At 46.3% G+C, this 23,820-nt stretch overlaps 1 protein-coding gene and 1 long non-coding RNA gene across 2 annotated transcripts in view; one reads left to right on the top strand and one right to left on the bottom strand.

Moving 5' to 3' along the window:
• Positions 1 to 20,605, bottom strand: part of sphk1 (sphingosine kinase 1) — a gene marked incomplete at both ends in the record, with an annotated part of 26,367 nt that extends 5,762 nt beyond the window's left edge. The window contains 2 exons of the mRNA XM_083648908.1: positions 5,179 to 5,328; positions 20,179 to 20,605. Coding sequence (XP_083505034.1) covers positions 5,179 to 5,328; positions 20,179 to 20,605 — 577 coding nt within the window. The remainder of the gene's footprint in view (positions 1 to 5,178; positions 5,329 to 20,178) is intronic.
• Positions 20,606 to 21,248: 643 nt separating this feature from the next.
• Positions 21,249 to 23,802, top strand: LOC310787747. The gene is made up of 6 exons (XR_014553273.1): positions 21,249 to 21,406; positions 21,757 to 21,846; positions 22,038 to 22,096; positions 22,291 to 22,377; positions 22,571 to 22,631; positions 22,838 to 23,802. It is a non-coding gene; the product is annotated as an uncharacterized lncRNA (long non-coding RNA).
• The last annotated feature ends 18 nt before the right edge of the window (positions 23,803 to 23,820 follow it).

Genomic DNA, 23,820 nt, shown 5'->3' with positions numbered 1-23,820 from the left:
GCTAACCTGAACCTGACCCTAACCTGAACCTGACGCTAACCTGAACCTGACCCTAACCTGAACCTGACGCTAACCTGAACCTGTGCTTTCAGGAGCCGAGGTCAGCACAGCTCACGCTTTCCATTGGAAGCCCTCCATCGTGCCCGGCGACGGTCGGTCCTTGTCTCCTCTGAGCCGCGTAGACGGCTAATATTTATCCTCCGTTAAGGCGATAGATAAAACAAACTGGTGACTCGTCGTGGGGTGATTTATCCTCGCGTTCATCAGGCTTTCTTGCAGCTAAATGCTCACGTAAAGAGAAGCTGTGAGCTCGCTCCCGCCACGCTTCACACACCATGTCAAACACACACGCCTGCCTCCTCTGTGAGCTGTGTCATCGTGGGGGAAAAGCACTCAGCCTGTGGCCAGCATCGGTAATTACACTGTCTTTTCTCATCAGCATCCAGCTGCTAACCTGCCTCAAGTCCCCAGGGCCTACGCAAACAGCCTGCAAGTCAGCACTCTTTCTCTAACAAACAATTGCATACTGGCACACACACACAAAGAGAGAGAGAGAGAGAGAGAGAGAGAGAGAGAGAGAGAGAGAGTGATATTTGCTCTCCTCATCTCTCCGTTTCACCCTCCTTCCTATTCCATCTTACTTTGTGTTGTTTTGGGAGATTCAGACCATGCCAAACAGCTGTGCAGTGCCTTGCTGATGACAACTATATAGCGCCTGTCAAGTTGTTGTTCTTGTCTAACAGGGCAGTGGAGGGTGGAGGAGGGGTTGGAGGAGGAAAGTGGAGGTATCTCAATCTATGTCACATCTTTTGGCATCAAAGCCTTTTGCTGTTCCGACTCTTCGGAGAGTGACACATGCTGACAGCGAGCAGCAGGTGAGAGTGTCACATGCTGACAGCTGACACTTGCTGACAGCTGACAAATACCACCTACACAACGGCGTTGTGTAGGTGGTATTTGCAGCAACCCATGTTAAGGGCTTGTCCAGGGGTGGGTGCGAACTGCCGACCCTCGGCTTGGGAGACCGACATGTTAACCGCAACGCCAAGAGAGCTAGCTCCCTTGGCGGAGCTGATTAAGATGCCTTTATACCTGGGGAGTGAGTTTAACCAATCCACTCGCTACCACTCGGGACTCACGAGGAATCCGCGCTGATTCAACTCGGTTACACATGTACCAGTTGGAATGACGAATGAGGATGAGGAAGTCTAGTGTGTGTGTGTGTGTGTGTGTGTGTGTGAGTGAGAGAGAGTGTGTGTGTATGTTTGATTCCCTCAGCCCTATTTCCTGATGAGGTGTCCCTGAGCAAGACAGAATTGTGAGTCGTTCTAGATAAGACAAGACAATAACACCAGAGAAGTATGGAAAAACATTCAACAACTGACAAATTACAAAAAACGCCCCCCCCCCCCCCCCCCCCCCCCAGCCGCAGATGAGGACCCTAACCTCCCTCACAAACTCAATCAATTCTATGCCAGATTTGACACCGACAACCACTCCGCACCCCCCTGCCCCCCTCCACCGCCCCCCCTCCTCCCTCCCCCATTCATCATCCAGGAAGACAAAGTAAGGACTGTATTTAAACAATCGAATAAAAGAAAAGCTGCAGGACCTGACCATCTCTCCCCTGCTGTGCTCAGCTACTGTGCTGAGCAGCTAGCCCCTGTATTCACCGACATCTTCAACTCCTCACTACGCCAATGCTCAGTCCCACAATGCTTTAAACAGTCCACTATCATCCCAGTCCCCAAATCCACCAAAATAACATGTCTCAACGACTACCGGCCCATAGCTCTCACATCTGTTGTAATGAAATCATTTGAACATCTGGTCCTGGACTACCTCAAATCATTCACATCATCTCAACTTGATCCACACCAATTTGCCTACCGCGCCAACAGGTCAGTAGAGGATGCTATCAGCCTAGCACTACATCACACACTCCAACACCTAGAAACCTCCAACACATATGCACGCATCCTATTCATTGACTTTAGCTCAGCTTTCAACACCATCTCCCCCCACAAACTATTCTTTAAACTGCAAGACATGAACATACACCCGGCCATAAACTACTGGATCCTAGACTTCCTCAGCAACAGAACCCAAACAGTCAAAATACACAACCGGATGTCCCACCCCCTGACCCTCAGCACCGGCGCCCCCCAGGGGTGCGTCCTTTCCTCCTGGTTCTTCTCCCTCTTCACTAACCAACTCACCTCCCTGGACAACTCAGTAAAAATTTACAAATACGCAGACGACACCACCATCCTCGGCCTCATCACAAATAACAATGAATCAGCATACAGACGAGAAGTAGAGAGAGTCGCAACATGGTGCTCTACTAACAACCTCCTGCTCAACACCTCCAAAACCACCGAAATAGCCATAGATTTCAGGACTGCAAAAATGACACCCAAACTCCCACTGACAATATCCGACCAACCCATAACCCTCACAGACTCTTTCAAATTTCTCGGAACCCACATCAGCAATAACCTCAAATGGGACCACAACATCACCACCATCACCAAGAAAGCACATCAGCGACTCTATTTCCTCAGGCAACTAAAAAGATACAGGATTAAACAACGCCTACTGCTCCGCTTCTACTCCGCCATCATACAAAGCATCATCACCTCATCCATAATTGTCTGGTTCGGCTCAGCTGATCAATCATCCAAATCCAAATTACAGCGCATTATTAATAAAGCAGCAAAAATCATTGGTTGTGACCTCCCCACCCTGGACTCCATATACACCTCCCGAACCATCACCCGTGCCTGTAAGATCATTAAGGACCCCTCCCACCCAGCCCACCCCCTGTTCCAGCCCCTCCCCTCAAAAAGACGATACAGATCAATTCCCACCAAAACTACCCGCTTCAAAAACAGTTTCTTTCCCACAGCCATACGGACTCTGAACCCCCTCAGCACCCCTCTCCCTCTCCCCCCTCCCCCCTCACCCTAACTTTACGTCTGTTGGTCTTGTATCCTGTATTTATGTATTTATTGTTGGAAGTGGGAACGGTGTAACTGTTTAATTGTCTAAATGTATCAATGTCCTGTTTCCATGTTTTGCCAGAGCTGTAACATCATGTACTGAAACTAAATACCACCAACCTGGTTGCGTGGCAATAAAAGTATCTGAATCTGAGTGTGTGTGTGTGTGTGTGTGTGTGTGTGTGTGTGTGTGTGTGTGTGTGTGTCAGAGATGGGAAAAGTACACACATTCTTTACTTAAGTAGAAGTACAGTTACTTGTCTAAATAAAGTCTCTGGTAAAAGTAGAAGTACTGATTCAACTTGTTTAATCCAGTAAAAGTAAAAAATTACAGGCTCTGAAATGTAATCAAGTATAAAAGTAAAAAGTATTTCTCACAGCTGTTTCTGTGCAAAGCTAACTGAACCTCACGTCAAATTAAGATAAACAGAATTTCTGGGGTTTGGACTCTGGAGACGATGAACCGAGCACACACGGACACACTCCAATTAACACTCTCCAAATAGTAGGATTGGCTACAGGTGGTGTATGCTGATGGTCTATAATCTCTGGTCCTGGATTTGTTTGAAACAAAGTCACTGAAGAACTAAATCTAGGAAATTAAATTAAATAAACTGACTCCAAGCTTCAAGTCAGTTTTGGTGGAGCACAAAGTCCTTCATCACTTGTGTTAGTGGTAGGGAGTGGACTTGATCCAGGCGATGTGTGCCCAGCGCTTGGCGGATCCGGATCCGACACACTTGGGCCAGACTGCGAGGACATCTCTTGGCCTCCAGAAAGACCCTGAGAGTGTTGGGATCGCCGTCTCCTCCAGCTGTGCCTGCTCTGTGGTCACCGGGGCCGGGTCAGCGCCGTGGTCCAGCAGCAGCCGGACGAAGGCCGCGTTGGACCTGTTACGCAGCACCACCTCCAGCAGGAGAGAAGCCACGTCACGGGTCAGAACGCCAGTGGCCTGGAGCAGCAGGCAGAAGCAGTCCAGGTGTTTGAGTTTAGCAGTGATGCAGAGAGGTGACCTCTTGAGGGTGTCTATGTCAACAGGAACAGCAGCACGGCACCTGATAAGTTCCTGCAGTATCTCCAGCCTTCCACACCAGGCAGCCAAGTAGACCAGGGTGTTTGAGCCGTGTTTGCTTCTGTTAGGGTCGGCCCCGGCTTCCAGGAGGATCCGGACACAGTCCAGGTGACCCCAGTACGTGGCACACGTGAGAAGCATCCACTTATACTTGTCAGCTGGGTCTATTGTGCTCCCTGGGTGATCAAGTAGTCCACACAGGCAGCATGACCGTAGTAGGCTGCGTGCACCAGAGGGGTCCAGCGATCAAAAGAGCAGGGCTCATTGATCTGCCTTCTGAAGTGGTCTAACTGCAACAGCTCCTCAGGTCGTCCAGGTCTCCTGCACAGACGGCATCATAAAGCCGCGTGTCGCCATGCCATGCTCGAGCAGCCATTCCTTCAGATCTGTCACTATACCACACCGACTTGTATGCTGTGTCTCAAACAGAAGGCACTATCAGTGTTGCCAGGTGGGAAATGTTGAATTATCGTACCTGAGGGTCAAAATTATCGTTTTTGGAGGGAAATGATTGTACGCAAGCAGCGGCTTCTTCTTCTTCTTATGGCTTTCTGGCAGACTGGATGGATTTATGACATTATCGTACAAATACGATAATTATCGTGGCAACGTTGGGCATTATGAAGGTACTGAATGTGGGTTGGACATTATGACATCATAACATGACATCATAACATTATTACATGATGACCTCACTCACTGATGACATCACAATTGCTCAAGTGACATTACTGCACTCACTGATGACATTATTATGCTCATCATCACTGATGGAATTGCTCGAGTGACATCACTGATGACATCATCCGTGATTTATTTGTGACATCGGCCATGCCTTATTTTGGATGTGCGACAAGACAGAGAGACAGACATCGTTTTTGTCTGTTGTGCATACTGCATTATAACTAAAGTAACTAGCCTGTTTTGAAAATATAAGGAGTAGAAAGTATAGATATTTCCGTTAAAATGTAGGGAATAAAAGTAAAAAGTTGTCAAGAAAAATAAATACTGAGTCAAGTACCGATACCTGAAAATCCTACTTAAGTACAGTAACAAAGTGTACTTGGTTACTTCCCAACTCTGGTGTGTGTGTGTGGCACTGACCTGTGATGACCAGTGTGTAGGGGACAGCTGCCTCAGTGAGCATGCCCTGTACGTGGCCAGTGAAGAGCTGCAGCGCCTGGCCACGCCCACTGTGAGGGTTCAGCAACACCATGACCCTGCAGGGCCGACGCACCTCCGAGTACAACACACCTGGGAGGGAGAGAGGGAAGGAGGGAGGGAGAGAGAGGGGGGGGGGGGAGGGAGATAGGGAAGGAGGGAGGGAGAGAGAGGGGGAGGGGGAGAGAGAGAGGGAGGGAGGGAGAGAGAGGGGGAGGGGGAAAGAGAGAGAGAGAGAGAGGGAGCAGAGATGGGTAAAGATGAAGACAAAGCCTTTCAGTTTCCTTAGTATTCCTGGCAACTCTGTTTACAAAGAAACACAAGAACATCAATCAAACGTTTTAAAAATGTTTTGTGCCTCGATAACATTTCCAACCAGTCAAACGTTTGGACACATCCGATTGAATGTATTGTGTTTTTCATTCTCTTAAAGCGATCTTGATCTAAAGGCTTCTGATTAAATGTTTGAAATGTGGTTTTTAGACAAATAGAAATAGTGAAGTTGATGCCTGTGTATGAATTTCTTTCCAAAGCCTTTGCCTTTCCATCAAGTGAAAGAGCGGCTATTTTAAATCAAGTCAAATAGAAGATCGTTTTGATTTGTTGGACACTTTTTTTTGGAGCACTGCATAATTCCATTTGTGTTATTTCATAGTTCACTTTACTATTATTCTAAAATGTGAAAAATAGAAAAAAATATATATATGTGTCCAAATGTTAGACGGGTGGTGTAGCACTAACACCATCAGATACGTCAAAGAGAATATGGAGTGCCTTCACCCTCCGGACCTCTGTGGCACAGAGATGCACTGCAATGTGGCAGACAGACGATGCTTGATGTTACTCTGCCACCCCAGGAAAGTAGAAAATAAGCTAACAATAATAAGACCTGAGGCATTCATTGGCACCATGTCATGCTCTCATGCTATACAATGTATCAGCACTCAGCCTACAAAGAAATGTCAATGTTCACACTCCAGGTCTCAGGCCAGCCCGTTTTCACACATGCGCTTTTTACCAGTAAATGACCGGAAAGCGGTCTAATGCCTTCATGTGTGAAAGTTGTTTTCCGGTATAAGCGCGACCCCGTCATCGCGGACATTTCACCAGTTCCTAGGTTGTCATAGGAGCGGTATGGCTGCTTCACGTGTGGGCGTGATCCCCCCCCCCCCCTCCCCTCTCTGCTCGCACTCTGGCCAGAGTCCTTCAGTCCAGCCCGACAGGGACACAAACAGCGAAAATGGCAGCGGCTTGAGTCTTGCAAGCCGCCCAACGCTTGTTGAGAAAGCAAATGCACGAAGCGAAATGTGGAAGTATTTTGCTTACGTTGCTGACAGCGAAGGCAAGCCCGGACACACACAAGCCAGTCTGTAAAAAGTGATTCAAAGCGACGCAGGTGAACGGATAAACATCGAACCAGCCAGGCTATTTCGACAGGGGTCCCTACTTCTTCAAAGATTTCAGTTCAAAGACGGGTTAGCGAATGTGAACAACATACATGCCCTCTTAAGTCAAACGAGTGTGATTTATTGTGTGACAAGCAAACTTATTTCACCATCGGAGTTTTGCCGACCCCCAAAATAAGGAGGATTCCCCATCCAAGTGCACATGTCACTCCCCACCCGCTCTGCAGTGCCCACCCCCCCCCCCACCCCCCCCCTCAAATACAGGCAATTTCGCTGCTATATTCACACATGTGAGCCCGCAGGTGTGAAGGGAAATTCCGGGAAATGGCCGATATTGATTTACAGGCAATATTCCTGTACGCATGTGTGAAAACGGCTATAGGAACATATTTCAGAATGTGGTTTCTTGCTGAGAAAACACTCCTCTTCAGAGATAAGCACAAAGAACCTTCTGGATGTTCCCCAATGTATCACTAAACGTTCCTCATGTTTCTATCATTGTAACAGGCTCGAATAAGAACTCACAACAGTTTTCTATTGGTTTCATTGGATTGAAAACCAATGTTATCTGACCTTGCACGTCCGCAATGTTGACTCATGTGTGTGTTACTTACTCCCACTCCTAAATACCAGCTTTAGATATTTCTATTCAATGCTTTATTTGTGTCACAATAATGTCATGTTTTTGAGTTCAAATATCCTCTTGCCACCCCTTGAATATGTCTCTAGATCCGCCCCTGGGGCAAAGGCTTGCAGACTCTCACCACATCCAATGCTATTAATAGCAATAGTGTGATATTATATGAATCCCCAGAAGGAAATTCTCCTGTTGCTTTGCCTCTCTCCGGAGTCACTACAGAAGCTGGCTAGAGTGTCTTGCTCAAGGGCACTTTGGCAGGGTGGATGCTTGCCAGCCTGGAGGCTTGAAGGCCCTCTGTAACCACTTGGCCACATTCCTCCTTTGGGTGTCCTTGGAAATGTTTATCAGGAGACGCCCGCCTGAGAGAAGCCGCCCGCGTTCCCTCTGAAGGTGGATAAAAACAAACAAAAAAAAACAAGATTTCAGACGGACAAGCCCGTCTTTATTGTCACAACACATCAACACATGCACGGACGGCCACAAACACACACATGCTGACGGTGGCCGGTGAAATTTGTCCTCTGCATTTAACCCATCCTGGCTTGTCCTTTCCTCCGGGGGGCAGGCCAGGAGAAGTGGTCGCTTTTCTCGTACAGCGCCCGGGGACCAACTTCGGATGTTGTCGTCACTGGTCGGATGACGATGACGATCTGATCTACTGCATGATTTTGCAGCAGATGCCCTCGTTTTTCAAACAGCGGACACACAGTCACACCAGACCATATCTAATGAATCACAGAGATTCATTGGATTCACAGACACAATTTATAGAAATGACCATTTTTGGGGGCAGAAGGACAGAAACTTCAGTGTCAGGTTACACCAATATGATGCAGGTATAGTGCTGACTCGCCTTAAACCTGCCTTCCAGTTTAGCCGCAATACAGCCCCATTGTGAAGAATTCATCCACCCATATTTGCCTGATAGGATGAGCTACTGGTCTTGCTTTGTCTCAGAAGGTCTCTGTCTGCTTCAGTCTGCTGATGAGTGGGTCCCCTCTCCCTGACATGGTCCAAACTCCAACTCAATTTCTACTACATGGCCTGAAATGGGTCTGCTGCTGTCACCACCTCCCTCAAATCCATTTGGTGTGTGATGGGAACTGCCCGAGGTACTGAAAGATCTCAGAGGGAGAGCGAGGAGAGGGTGTGAAAACACAGGCGCGTGGCAAACTCTCCCTCTATTCAACCACACAGGCTGGGTTAGCATTGTTGTTGGTTTGTATCAGAACACAGTGCGGCTTTCAGACACAAAAGGCCCTCTCTCTCTACAATTCCAGAATATCGGCTACAATACTGGACGCTGGCTTTTGTCAATAAACGAGTGTTCGAGCCGGGTTTTGCACTCAAGGGTGGTAAACTGAGCTCAATAAAATGTCATTGATGAGCTGAGCTGAATAAAATGGCTGATGGCCTTGATGAGGTCAAACCCTAAGGCCAAATCCTTATTTCTTCCAGCACAAAGACAGATCAGCATCTTTACTCTATCAGTGAACTAGTTAATTTTAAGCTGTGTGAGCTGAATGTGGAGCAAGCTCTTTTTTCAGATTTTTCTCCATTTTCTCCCCAATTGTACTTGGCCAATTTCCCCCTGCTGCCCCGATCGCTGCGCCACCCTCTGCCGATCTGGGGAGAGCCATAGACTAGCACCATGCTTCCTCCGACACATGCACAGTTGCCAGCTGCTTCTTTTCACCTGACAGCCGGGAGCTTCACCATACCTTCTGTGTATTATGTCTTGGGAATGTCTTTCTCCATTATTATTATGTTTTTATGTGAAGCAAGATGCACCATGTGATGATTTTGTTAGCCACAGCCAATCATGACTTTGTGGATGCCCGACCGCGCGAACCTGCGACCCTCGTGTTGGTAGACAGGGAATCTCCCTGCTTGCCAACCCTAACCCTGCTAACCCTAACCCTAACCCGGACGCCCCGTTGAGCTAGCTCCTATGTGAACAACACTGAGTGGTAGCCGGGTCTGACTTAACTAGACTTGCCTAGTCTTGTTTTCTATTCTGTCTGGCTGCTTCAGACCCAGGCTGCAGTCTGTCTGTCTGCTTCAGACCCAGGCTGCAGTCTGTCTGTCCGCTTCAGACCCAGGCTGCAGTCTGTCTGGCTGCTTCAGACCCAGGCTGCAGTCTGTCTGGCTGCTTCAGAGCCATGCTGCAGTCTTTCTGGCTGCTTCAGACCCAGGCTGCAGTCTGTCTGGCTGCAGTCTGTCTGCACCCATGTTGCAGTCTGTCTGGCTGCTTCAGACCCAGGCTGCAGTCTGTCTGGCTGCAGTCTGTCTCGCTGCTTCAGAGCCATGCTGCAGTCTGTCTGGCTGCAGTCTGTCTGGCTGCTTCAGAGCCATGCTGCAGTCTATCTGGCTGCAGTCTGTCTGGCTGCTTCAGAGCCATGCTGCAGTCTATCTGGCTGCAGTCTGTCTGGCTGCTTCAGACCCAGGCTGCAGTCTTTTGATCTGTCTCTGACTCTCTGCTCACAGTGAAAGCACTTAAGAAGGAGAGTAAATTGTTATGCAAGGTGGTCTTAATTTGATTGATCTACACTTCAAAGGCTGGGACTCTGTTAGAGCTCCTCGCTCTTTCTATTCACACTGAACACAAAATGACGGTAACAAGTTAGAGACACGATTTACACGCTGTCTGCTTTCAAGTAATGTCATGTCACCTGATCTAGCAGCTAATCAGGGTGAGTGCTGCTGACACACATTCATGCACAGTAAACTATATGTGTTATTGTGCTAACGCTGTGCACGCAGCACTGCACACAGGTTGCAGTGGTTTCACAGAAACAGACTGCCCTCTGTATCCCCTCTGGGACTTATTAATTATCTTAGATAAATATCACAATCAAAATCACACATTTCTCTGCCCTCGTTATTCTGAGTAGATGACGTATCCCCAAAACGGGTGTTTCATCATTTCATTCATTTAGTTTATCACAGGAGATGACTTTCTTATAGCTACATAATCAGAAATTGCACGGCATATTTTATTTACAGCAAGAATTTGTATAATATATCTATCAACAGTCTGCTAAGCAAATAGTTTCCACCTTGATAAATAGCAACTGTTTACACCTTAATTTGCATGGTACAAATACAAACAGGCTATCTTTACAGCCTGTCTATATTTTTACCATGGAAATCATGGTTGCTATTTGCTTGGCAGACATAGCATTGCCTATTTTATTTACAGTAAGAATTAGTACTGTGTATCAACTGGCTACCAAGCAGATAGCAGCTGTTTGCACCTGGATTTGCATGGTAAATACAGAGCGGCTATCTTTACAGCAGCAGTTACCGTCTTTCTAATTGTGCCACAAAGACTCCAAATGATAAGGCAGCTCAGTATTACACTGAATTATTCATGCTCTGATGCCCTCAAGGCAAGTCTCTGAAAACAACCTCTTCAGCTGGACACTGCTCTGGACACCAGCGTGTGTGTGTGTGTGTGTGTGTGTGTGTGTGTGTGTACAGGATGAGAGAGAGAGAGAGAGAGAGAGAGAGAGAGAGAGAGAGAGAGAGTCTATATTTGCGAGGTGAGATACCTGTGTGAAGGCCTCGCCCCGTGTCATATTGACAATCTGTCTGACAAGCAAACTCTAGCCCTCCACTCTGTGGATTTCACAGTTACAAGTGGCAAACAGACGCAGGCAGAGGGGTGACAGACAGACTCCATGTGATGATGTAATAACAGACGCAGGCAGAGGGGTGACAGACAGACTCCATGTGATGATGTGATGGGAAAACTTGCAAGAAAAAGTTTCTTTGCCGTCCAGCTGCCAGCAAGCTTATCGCCATGCAGATTTCTAAATATAGATTTTCCTACAAGTTCACTATCCCCTTATTGCAGCACAGGTGGCTCCATGAAAGCATTAAAGACAATTATTTGACCGAAAACAAATGTGTACACAAGGGATGAAATCTTGGGGTGAAAGATGTCTCGTGTCAGGTGTGAGTCTGTCTCAGGTGTGAGTCTGTCTCAGGTGTCTCAGGTGTGAGTCTGTCTCAGGTGTGAGTCTGTCTCAGGTGTCTCAGGTGTGAGTCTGTCTCAGGTGTGAGTCTGTCTCAGGTGTCTCAGGTGTGAGTCTGTCTCAGGTGTGAGTCTGTCTCAGGTGTCTCAGGTGTGAGTCTGTCTCAGGTGTCTCAGGTGTGAGTCTGTCTCAGGTGTGAGTCTGTCTCAGGTGTCTCAGGTGTGAGTCTGTCTCAGGTGTGAGTCTGTCTCAGGTGTGAGTCTGTCTCAGGTGTGAGTCTGTCTCAGGTGTGAGTCTGTCTCAGGTGTGAGTCTGTCTCAGGTGTGAGTCTGTCTCAGTGACTCAGAGACCGGAGTGACATCTCTGCAAACAAGCGGGATGCCAAGGTCGTGCTGAGGACAGGAGGCTGGGGTGTGTGTTTTGGGTGGTGGTGGTGGTGATATGAGGGGTAGATGTGGTAGAAACATCATGGCCCTCAGTAGGGTACAGTAGGTAGAGTAGGGTACAGAACAGATACCTTTATATTACTACCGAAACGTCGAAACGATACCTGCATTCGACCCTTTTTGTACACAGATCTAGAAAGGAAATAACTATTGGTATGGTTTTGCTCACAGCCAATCACCGCATTGCAGCAGCTACAACCTATACAGTTTGTGCTGGTACAACCCATACAGTCTGTGCTGGTACAACCCATACAGTCTGTGCTGGTACAACCATACAGTCTGTGCTGGTGAAGTCAACCTATACAGTCTGTGCTGGTACAACCCATACAGTCTGTGCTGGTACAACCCATACAGTCTGTGCTGGTACAACCCATACAGTCTGTGCTGGTGAAGTCAACCCATACAGTCTGTGCTGGTGAAGTCAACATATACAGTCTGTGCTAGTACAACCCATACAGTCTGTGCTGGTGAAGTCACCCCATACAGTCTGTGCTGGTACAACCCATACAGTCTGTGCTGGTGAAGTCACCCCATAGAGTCTGTGCTGGTACAACCCATACAGTCTGTGCTGGTACAACCCATACAGTCTGTGCTTGTACAACCCATACAGTCTGTGCTGGTGAAGTCAGCCCATACAGTCTGTGCTGGTACAACCCATACAGTCTGTGCTGGTACAACCCATCCAGTCTGTGCTGGTACAACCCATACAGTCTGTGCTGGTGAAGTCAACCCATACAGTCTGTGCTGGTACAACCCATACGGTCTGTGTTGGTGCAACCCATACAGTCTGTGTTGGTGCAACCCATACAGTCTGTGCTGGTACAACCCATGTGCTGGTGAAGTCAAGTGCTGTGTTTGTGATGGAGTTGGCAGTTCAGCATGGCGAGATGCCACCAAAACATTCAAACTAATGAAAAAGAGGTATCGAATGAAGTTCTGTATTGGTATCGGCATCACTTTAAGGGTACTGGTATTGGTACTGGTATTGTAATTTTTAAACGATACCCAGCCCTACGTCTGAGGCATCAGCAGGCTGCGGGGTGCCCATGACAGCCCATCACAGCCCCGTGTCACAGAGGAGCAGACGAGGGCTCCGGCGGGACCCAGAGGCCAGTCGAGAGGTCAGAGGTCGGCTCCAGTCTCCTTCACTGGGCTTCAGCAGAGCCACAGGGAGGAGAGGAACACACTGCAGTGTCTCTCTCACTTTCATGCTCTCCTCCCTAACCCTCTCTTGTAACCACACACACACACACACACACACACACACACACACACACACACACACACACCCTTCCCACCACACACACCCTTCCCACCACACACACACACACACTCCTCCACCACACCAGCATGCGTACGCACGTACGCACACACATGCATGCACGCACACACACACATGCACGCACGCGCACACACACACACACACAGTCTTCACAAAAATCAATGCCTACACTCACACTGGAATAGCTTCAGAGATCTTGCTAATTTGCAGGATGTTAGGAGTCAGATACACGGGAACCAGGAGGCAAAATGCTTTGGAAAAACACAATAAATCAACAATGCTGCTTGCCTTTCTTAACACTGCATCACAAAGAGGAATCAAATGAATGCATTATTTTAGAAATGGTTAAGTTCAGCAGTGGTTCTCAAAGTAGGGTCCAGGGACATCAGGGGTCCTTGAGGGGGTTTCAGGGGGTCCCCAGCAAAAAGGGCTCTCATTTATTTTCAACCATAAGCAACACAATGACAGAGTGACTATTTTGCTGGGACTGGCTTGAGGAATGCATAGTCAGGGAGAACAACAAACTAACTTCCTTATCATCATTGTGGTATCATCCTCACCCTCCCTTAAAGTTAGATAACGCTATCATTAATTTTTCATGTGACATTGCTAAAATTGTTTATAAAAGGCTTGGTATCAAAGGGGTCTCGTTAGCTTCATGTCCAATTTGGAAGAACCCACTTTTTAAGGCAGGAGGAAACCCGGTGAACAATCTGGTGTGGCAGCATCATAACATCATAGAAACTTCACAAATTATAAAAAATGGGAAAATTATACCGTTTATAGAAATAAAAGAGAAATATAACCTAAACGATCATGCTTTTTTGCAATATGTACAGTTGAAATCTATTTTCTCTAAATACACAGATGTATTTATTGGCTGTAACTTAGCAGTAGACATGAAAATGAGAGTGCTTGCTTCTAATAGAGGAACGGTTTCAGGCCTGTATAGGCTGCTGACCCATTCCCCTACTGATTGTCTGGTATTGACTCAAACTCGATGGGAACAGAATTTAGGTGTGTCAATAGACCCTGTAGAATGGGACTTAATATGGAGAGATTCAATAACTATAGCTAATGCAGTCCGATACAGAATACTCCAGTTTAAAATTTTACATAGGGCATATATAACTCCCTCAATAATTAAGAAAATGGACCCCAACTCCTCAGATCAATGCTGGCATTGTGGAGAAGTTGGTACTTTATTTCATATGCTGTGGCACTGCCCAGCAGTAAAAATATTTTGGGAAGAGGTTATTGACACACTCTCAAGACTGTTGAATGTAAACGTTACTGCTGGCCCTGTTGAATGTCTGCTAGGAACTAGGGTCACACAAACACAAAGCAAGCATGTACAGAGGATCGTTGGTCTGGCCTTTCTGGCCACTAAGAGAATAATTTTATTAAATTGGAAGTTCCGCAAACCCAGATGCTTTTTAATTGAGGACTGGGTGAGTGGTTTTTTAGACCTGTTAAGTATGGAAAGAGTTACCGGGAGGCTGGGGGACCTTGATATCGGTCCTACTGAGCTGTGGGACTTGGTGAGAAACTCTTTAGCCTATCAATCGCTAGCCTTACAGCCTAGATAGTTTCCTATACAACATAAAGTGGATGTTTTCTTTTCTTTATTCATTGTGGATGCTGCCCACTCTATCCGGATTCCTGTTGACACCGGCATCGTTGTTTGCCATAACATTCTATACTGTAATACTTAACAATACAAACGATTGCTTGCCTCTGTGTTGCATTGCTGTTGTGGGGGATGTTTTGTTGTTGTTGGTTATTTTTGTTTTCTCACCTTCACTTCCCTCTCCCTTGTATGTGCATGTTGCACGTTTTTGTTTATTGTTTTGTGGTCTGTGTGTAATAAAAGAAAAACTGTAAAAAAAAAAAAAAAAAAAAAAGAAATGGTTAAGTTCAGCAGTGGTTCTCAAAGTAGGGTCCAGGGACATCAGGGGTCCTTGAGGGGGTTTCAGGGGGTCCCCAGCAAAAAGGGCTCTCATTTATTTTCAACCATAAGCAACACAATGACAGAGTGACTATTTTGGTCATGGGTTTCATACGCTTTCTGTAATAAAACATCTAAAAGCGTGACGATGCGCCCACTCTCCTGGGCCTGTCTTGCAGGAACCTCTGGTGTTGGGCTCGTTAAGGCTGATTGGGTGCACCTGGGCCCAGTCCACTCGGGCTTAAGAAGACCTTCAGACCATTCAGTCACTCTATGCACATTTTGTTCTGTTCGTTGTTTAATGTAGTTGGTGTTGTCTAGATATTTCCATTTAGTGTTCGTTAATAAATTAGGCTATCATTTTTACTTTGACTTTGGTGTAGTATGACTCCCCTCATATGTTACAACCTGGCTCAAGGAAGTAACAAATGAGTCATACACCAAAGTGCAAGTTAAAACGATAATGTAAACTAAGGAAAATAATGAGACAACACAAACGACATGAAACAAAATAACAGAACAAAATGTGCATCAGTGAGGAGGGAGAGAGACTGAATGGTGTTAAGGTCTTCTTAAGCCCAATAGAGCTCAACAGTCACGTGACTTTTCGTGACGTAATTTGCCCCGGAAGTAAGTTCCGCGTCCATTTTCTCCATAGATATTTCGATAAATCCAAATATAACGAGTTTAAAAAAAAACGTGTGAGTGAAAATTATTGATTGATTGATTGATCGATTGATTGTTGATCATTATTGTCTGTGTTCAGTGTTGGTGAGTGGCCTTCCCCATCTGAGATATGCTGTAGTTCCAAAACATCATTAAAAAACATCATTAAGATGAATCATCTCTGCTTGCTGAGCTTCAAAGGCCTTTAGGCATGTGAGGGAGAGAACGTCCAGGTCTGCTTGACCAGAAGCCGTTTTCCCACATGCGTACCGGAAAATTACCTGTAAGTCAATATCGGACATTTCCCTTCAAACTTCGGCTCGCGCATGTGGGAATCTATCAGCGAATTTGCCTGTATGTTGGGGGGCGGGGCGGCACTGCAGAGCGGGTGGGGAGTGACGTGTCGGCAAAACTCCGAATGGTGAAATAAGTTTGCTTGTTTATCCGTTCACCTGCGTCGCGTTGAAGCACTTTTTACAGACTGGCTTCGTTTGATGTGTCCGGGCTTGCCTTCGCTGTCGGCAACGTAAGCAAAATACTTCCACATTTCGCTTTGTGCATCTGCTTCGTCTGTGTCCCTGTCGGGCTGTGCCTGTGACTGAAGGAGGAGGAGGACTGTGGCCACAGAGAGCGAGCAGGCAGGAGAGAGGGGAAAATCAGCACGCCCACACATTATTATCACAAGATCATTTCGGCAGTTTGCTTTAATGTGCGCAAATGATTAGATTATGCCCGCTGGAACATTAAGCAACGTGTGTAGGCTACACTTCGCCCATGATTGAAGGACCGCTGTCGCGGAAAATGACTGGACCCGTTTCCACTTGCGTCCCCTTAAGAGCATACCGCTCTTCTGACTGGCTCGAAACTGGTGAAATGTCGGGGACGACGGGGTCGCGCTTATACCGGCACGGCGCCTTTCCCACATGCAGGCATTACACCACGTTCCGGTCATTTTGCGGTACAAAGCGCATGTGGGAAAAGGGCTAGAGTGAGAGTTGAATTCTCCTGGTGAGGTGATGGAACTTTACAGCAGACTCTGGAGGGTGGGGGGCCAGCCACTCCTCGTTATAAGATATAGATATGAGTTAACTTTTGGGGCACTTGTTCTGAAACTTCCAATCGAGTGTGACTCTCTGTATACAGACAGACCATTACTTGGAAATAAATCCTCCTTTGTTCATTTCAACGAGCGACTGATTAATTGTTTCAAACAACAAGCATTTTTTGCCATTACAAACGACCCCAACACCATGGCTCCTGCAAGACAGGGGCCAAGAGAGTGGGAGGGTTGTCCCAAAAGCTAAAATAATTTATTATCAGATGGGGGACCCTGGGACAAAATCTTATCAGATGGACGTCCCTTGTCTAATTTGTGTGTGTTTAGGGGTCCTTGATGTGAAAGAGATTGAGAACACTGACAGACAGCATGTGTAAATGTAAAACGTGGAGATGTCTCCTAGCAGCTGGTAGAAGAGCAGAAAAGACTTCAGCCAAGAGGGAATAAAAGAAATCCAACGCTCCAGGCAGCCACTAGTAGGCCAGTCACAGCGAGTAACCGTCATCTCATTGCCTTGCATGCAATCCTACTGTGATGCTTCAATGGGAAATAGCAGCCCATTAACTTGCAGGAGGACTGTATTATAGCGTATGGACTTCATTATTTACAGCTAATTCATTCCAACGACCTTGCTAAAAAGCCATGACTGCGGATGCTCTATAGATCTAAAATGGTTAGAGCAAATTAATAAATGAAAGGTACGACTTCAACATAAGCAGCTTGAAACGAGCGGGCTATACAGCTTCAGATATTCAATTTCATCCCCCTGCATCTATTAGCACAACATTATTAATTTAAAACATATAATATATTCGGTTAAATCCTGTCTTATTGGCTGCCCTGGATTTGGAATACTACAACAACCTTATAAATGAATTGCCTCCACCAAGGAGGTTATGTTTTCGGTGCCGTCTGTGTCTGTCTGTCTGTCTGTCTGTCTGCCTGTCTGTCTGTCTGTCTGTCTGTCTGTCTGTCTGTCTGTCTGTCTGTCTGCCTGCCTGCCTGTCTGTCTGTTAGCAGCATTACAGAAAAACTACTGGGCCGATGTTCATGAAACTTGGTGGAAAGGTGTAGCATGGGCCAAGGAAGAACCCATTCAATTTTGGTGTGGATCCAATCAGTTTCGGAGTCAAGGAAGGGGGCGGGGATAGGGAAAAGGGACCATAGCTAGGGATAGGAAGTTGTATAGAGGGGTGGGTAGGGGGAGTGGCCAGGGGGATATGGGTGGTGGGAGGAGACGTGGTCAGGAAGGGGGTGGGCGGGGCTATGAAATAGGGGCCATAGCTAGGGACAGATAGCCTGGTAAACCAGACCGTCACGTTCACGTGACTCGCGTAGCTCCATTTCATAGGCTCCATTCTAGCATCAACCTATAGTGTACCTTCAGGGATAGTTCCAGGAAGTATGTGGGCTGTTTGAATGCATACAATAATGCTATAAATGGTCCATTCTGCTGCAACTCTACACCACTGCTTAATCCAGAACCTTACTTCTGGGAACTATTGTGAGGTAAAGAAAGAAAGAAAAAAAGTCCATTGGAGTGAATGGAGATGACACAACTCTTACTATCTCAATAGCTCTGGCCAGGGATAGGAAGGTCATAGGGAGTCGGGGTGCGAGGGGGAAGGAGGAGTGACTGGGGGGATATGGGTGGGTCAGGGTTCTGATCCGACTCACAAAATGTGCATATCATAGCAGGCTGGAGTATTGGACTTGGCGGAGGCGTGCACTTAACGTTGCATCATCATCATCATCATCATCATCATCATCATCATCATGTACAGTAACAAAGACGTACAGCAAAATAATCTGTGGGTGAGCGAGGGACAAAACAACACTTAGCTGTGTCCGCCAGTTCCTGAAGTGTGGAGTGACACATTAAAAAGCTCCCTCTCTGGGCTCTTTTGATGAGTCCAGTGAGTGGGACAGTGAGAGCGGCTACCTCTCCGGTTACCATCTGCCTGCCTGGCATGAGGCTGAAACTAGAACTCCTGCTGGCTGCACACTGAGGGGGGCTGGCTGTTCTTCATCACACAAAGAGCCCAGTCTTCCTCTCCCTCTCTCTCTCTGTGTTTGCAGTGTACACCTGAAGGCTGCTAACAGGAGGGCCACCTCATTCCATATCCAACTACGAACACTTGCCTCCATCCTTGGCAAACCGACATTCCAAATGAGTCACTGCCAAGTCAAATATCCGTTATCCCCCCCCCCCCCCCCCCCCCATTCCTCTTTGAACTTTGCTGGCTGCCCAGGAGTGCGCGCCTGTGGGCATGGAGCTGTTTTTAAACACATAAACACTTGTGTATTAAAATATCTGACCACGCCCAGTGTGAGTAGATTTTAGGAGAGCTTTACTTTAGTGTGAGGATCAACACTTCATCATTTGTTCCCAGAGGATGGACAGGAAGTCACTTACGTCAATTTGGGAGTAGCTAATGACCCGAGCGGCTTTGCTTGTATCGTCAGCATTATCATCAGTTCCTCCCAAGTGAATGATAGGACTAATTAGCTAAACAAACACTGCCCACATTTATGTTAATTACTGACTCGTATATACCAGGATGAAGAAGAGAGGTTGATGTGATGGGAAGATAAAGGAACTTAGTTTAAGATGAGAACAGTATTTCAAACAAAGGAAGACAAAATGGGGCCCCAATTAGAAATAGCTCAAATATGATAAACATGTTTTTGTTTTGATGTCAAATTCCACCCATCAACAATGATTTCTCTGTGGGAATTGACTGCGCTGAAACCCTTAAGCTCTGTGAATGTGCATTCAGAGCAGGATCAAGTATCTGTTTTGCGGCCCCCCAAAGAGGAGATTTGATCATGTCGCTATAGGAGAGCATCATAGAAACGGGCTGTTTGAATGAATGAGCCAGGTGTCATGTTGCTGGGGGGAGAATAGTCGGAGCAGCTTCACCTTTCCCAGCAGCAGGTAGAGCAGGTTCCTGAGAGCAGAGGGAATGTCACAGAGCAGGCTGCCACGTTTTGGGGACTGGGGGAGAGGTGTAACTCAGGAATGGTTGCAAGTGGTCTTTTTGAGAGGGGAATATTTTACCCCACCCCCCAAATGCTTTCAATGCCAGACTTAAGGAACAGTTAACCCAAAAATGACATCATCATACATACTCACCCTCATGACACTGATGCCACTGCCAGTTGAAACACAGGTGACGTTTGTCCAGATAACACACAGGGAAGTTGCCAGCACAACTTGAGAGAAAACCAACCAGTCACCATTGAGTAGGCTACTGAAGTCAATGGTGCCTGATGAGGACAGAATTTTCACTTTTGGGTGAACCGTTTCTAACTCAAATAAAATGAGACACTATTATATTCCTGGTGTGACCTTATCACATACTTTATGGTAGCCTATTTTTCATCTCTAGCATTCCAATAACATCCATATTCCAGTTTGGCCTGTAGATTTGCTTCTCTTTGGATTACCTACTGCAAGTTAAGTTCTATGTCTTCAAATCAAATAAACAGGATGATTGTTTTCTGATTAAGCTCACCATCTCTCCGGGGTATCTGCTGGACTGAGGCGTCTCTGATGGCCCGAGCCCACCTCTCAGCCTCCTGCAGGTTGGCCAGCGGGTCCTGGACCAGCGCGACCCGAAAGCACTGCTCCACTCTCTGGCGGGCCACGCCGGCGCTCATCCACCGCCGCTTGAACGGGTAGAAATAGGCGGAAAAGTAGGCACCGAGGTCCCCGCTGTCCTCCGCCCGGTACGCCCGGCAGCCTACACAGTCAGACAGGTTAAAGACCACCTTGGTCCGCCCGGGAGAGGCGGAGATCTTCTGGACGGTCAGGGCGCCGTCCGTCAGGATCACAGAGTACCTGACCCGGTCGGTGAACGTGTCCGTGAACTCTCCGTAGAGCACGCCCACCAGCCCGTTCCGCTGACCGGCCGGGTCCGGTTCAGAGGCGTCTTTCTCCATCCCGGACGGAGAGGAGAGGAGAGGAGAGGCCGGGGTGCGGATGGTGCTGTGCTGCGCTGCGGACTCTGCAGCTGCCTGCCTGTCTGTCCGACTGATGATGTGCTGGGACCCCGAGCAGCCTACATTGACAACACAGATGCTTTCCTAGTTCACAGTCTCTCCCTAGTGACTGCAAGGGGAATGGCACACAAAAAACGGTTGTGTTACCAAGTGGATGATGAGAGCGTGTTTATCAGACTCACAGTTCTTTCAGATATTCAGTCTTCACATTTCAGTTGATAGTGTCGAATTATATTATTATTATTATAGACATGTTTTATTAAAATAGGCTATATAAAGTGCTTCATCCATCCATCCATCCATCCATCTATCTATCGTTTTGTGTCAGGATGTTGCCTAAATATTGTATTAAAATTAAAGCGTAATTCTATGTATCGCTATCTCTATGATAGCCTATCACATAGGCTACATTTAGCAAATTAATGATTAAACCGAAAGAATGAACCACACAAACCGAAGTTTTCTCGCCCCAGTGCGTGCTTCGATCATTGGTTAAGAACTAATCACGTGGGATGTGACGTTTACAGCATATAAAAGCCGCATCACGCGAAACTTCCGTTCTTGATTTGGCCGGCCTTTGGTGGGTAAGCACACGCAGGCAGAAGTACTGGGCGGCCAACATTATAACGCTAATTTCTCACTATAACAGACCGATTTTTATATTCCATAACCATGATGCGTTGTGTGGGAACATGGGCTAATGCAGAACAGCCACCATGAATGGAGACCAACGTCACAGATGTGAGTATATTATGTGGAGGCTTACCATGCAGCTAGCTAACGTTAGCTTTGAGCTAATTTTAGCCAACCAGACACGTGCAAGAGGTGGGGTTGGGCAAATTAAAGTTAGCCACCGGTCAGATACTTTATGTAAATTATTTGGGATATCGTGTGGCATTATTTAACGTTAACGTTAACTTAAAGTGTTAAACACCATTAACAATACGTTATTTAAATAGATGGTATAAGGGATGCGGCCTTCCTGTGCTGACACACCTCACATGGCCATGGACGCATATCTTGGTGTTGACTGTTTTAAGTGCAGATCCAATTTCTCTCTAACATTCTCTTTTATTTGTCACATTTTCCAGGCCAGTTTGGCAGATATGGAAGGTGGGGGATGAATCTGCCCACCGGCCCTGGACAAAGATTGATGCCGTGGAAATGACTTGATCACTGTGGTAAGGTTACACTTGCCCTTTATCCTATAATGAGTTGTTTTAGGCTTGATGCCTTGCAGTATGTATGATGAATTTGTTATCCCTGTCTGAAGAACAAGTGTGGAAACCCAATGGTTATCTGACTTGCTGCAGGCCGATACTTGAAGTCACATGATGACTAAGAACTTTCAGTAATGAAATGTTTCTTATAGGTTGCTGATCCTTCCATCTCCACTGCATTGGGTGTCCGAAAAGGAAGCAAAGTGGAATGGTATGTACCAGTATTGTCATGATCCAGGTTTCTGTGGATTGATTCGGTGATGAAAGTGCTGCATAGGAAGTGCCGTCTGATGCGATAACTGACGATGGCAAAAGCTGTTCTGAGAAATGTCTTCAATTCCCTGATACAACCCAGATTCTTATCACACAATCTAATCCAGGTGTTAAAATTTCTTCCCCCTACAGGTGTGACAGTGTGGGGACATGTCTTTGAGAAGGCCTGTGGACTCTGAAATGCTGCATGGGTGTCCAAAAAGGAAGCAAAGTGGAATGGTATGTACCAGTGTTGTTATGAGCCAGGTTTCTGTTGATTGATTCAGTGATGAAAGTGCTGCATAGGAAGTGCCGTCTGATGCGATAACTGACGATGGAAAAAGCTGTTCTGAGAAATGCCTTCAATTCCCTGATACAACCCAGATTCTTGTCACACAATCTAATCCAGATGTAAAATGTCTTCCCGCTACAGGTGTGACAGCATGGGGACATGTCTTTAAGAAGGCCTGTGGACTCTGAAATGCCATGAGAAGGTAACTGCTGCAAAACTTGAGAAATGGATTTGAATATTCAAGCCAGTGATGATAAAAGTTATCCCTGTCTGAACACTAGTGTGGAGTCATGGTAACCTGAGGCTTGATATGAGACAATGGACCAAAATTTGATTGGCTGTCTGAATGTATAAACTTGGTTCAGGTTGGTGCTAAAACCTAAATTGGATTTCTTGTTTTCTTTACAGGTTGAATCCAGGAGAAAGACGGATGCAACACCATCTTGTGATGCTCCAAAACCGTGAAGCCACTAGTAGAGCCCAACCGATATATCGGTCCACCGATATTATCGGCCGATAACCGATATATCGTATCGGCCGATATGTTGGCCGATATTTTTTTATTTTGTATTTTTTAAGTCATAAGACGGCATGTTGTGTATAGACGGTTTTCACCAGAGCGCAACCCCACAGCACTTCCTTTTTCTCAGCATTCGGCAAACTGCAGAAATATTCACTCGACATTGTTACTTTTGTTTTCGCTGCGCAGCTGTATAGACTGTTTTCACGGAATGGTCAGTCCTGCACTTGAATATATTTTTTTCTTTTATGTCCATAGCAAACACTGCAACAGGAAGTGAGCGGGGGTTCAATTTAGAATGTTTTTGTCAAGTTAAAACCATCTATATTTGATCTTTTTTCTTAATTAAATTAAATTGTTCTATTTGTGTTTTTGTATTTCTAGTTATTTATAATTAAATCCCCAGTTAAGTTTACAGTTTCATTGCATTGATGTCATTTTGGACAATAAAGTTTATTGATAAGCTGTAAAATATCCTGCCTACATTACATATGTCAAGTCATATCTTTGTCAAGTGTTTGATATTTGAGGGATAATTGCAAAAACATTGTAATATAATGTGTATATTTAATATTAGAATATCGGCGGATATACAGTATCGGAATTTCTTTACTCTTAATATCGGTATCGGCCTCAAATCCAGTATCAGTCGGGTTCTAGCCTACTAGACCCATCTATGGAGTAGATTCAATTTGGATTTGTAATGTTAATCACTCAGTTTGTGTCCCTGGCTGATTTTATTAAATGCTATGTGGCTGGCTAGTGACTGAAGTGTTGTATGAATGTTAACTAATTGGTGGTTCTTTTTTAGAAATCCTTTGATTTGTTTAGGAAGAGGGTTTACTCTGAACAGGAACTGAAGAGACTGAAG

This window comes from Poromitra crassiceps, assembly GCF_964638095.1.
Source record: "Poromitra crassiceps genome assembly, chromosome: 13".
NCBI classification, from domain to species: domain Eukaryota; kingdom Metazoa; phylum Chordata; class Actinopteri; order Beryciformes; family Melamphaidae; genus Poromitra; species Poromitra crassiceps.
This window is presented reverse-complemented; position numbering and strand designations above follow the sequence as displayed.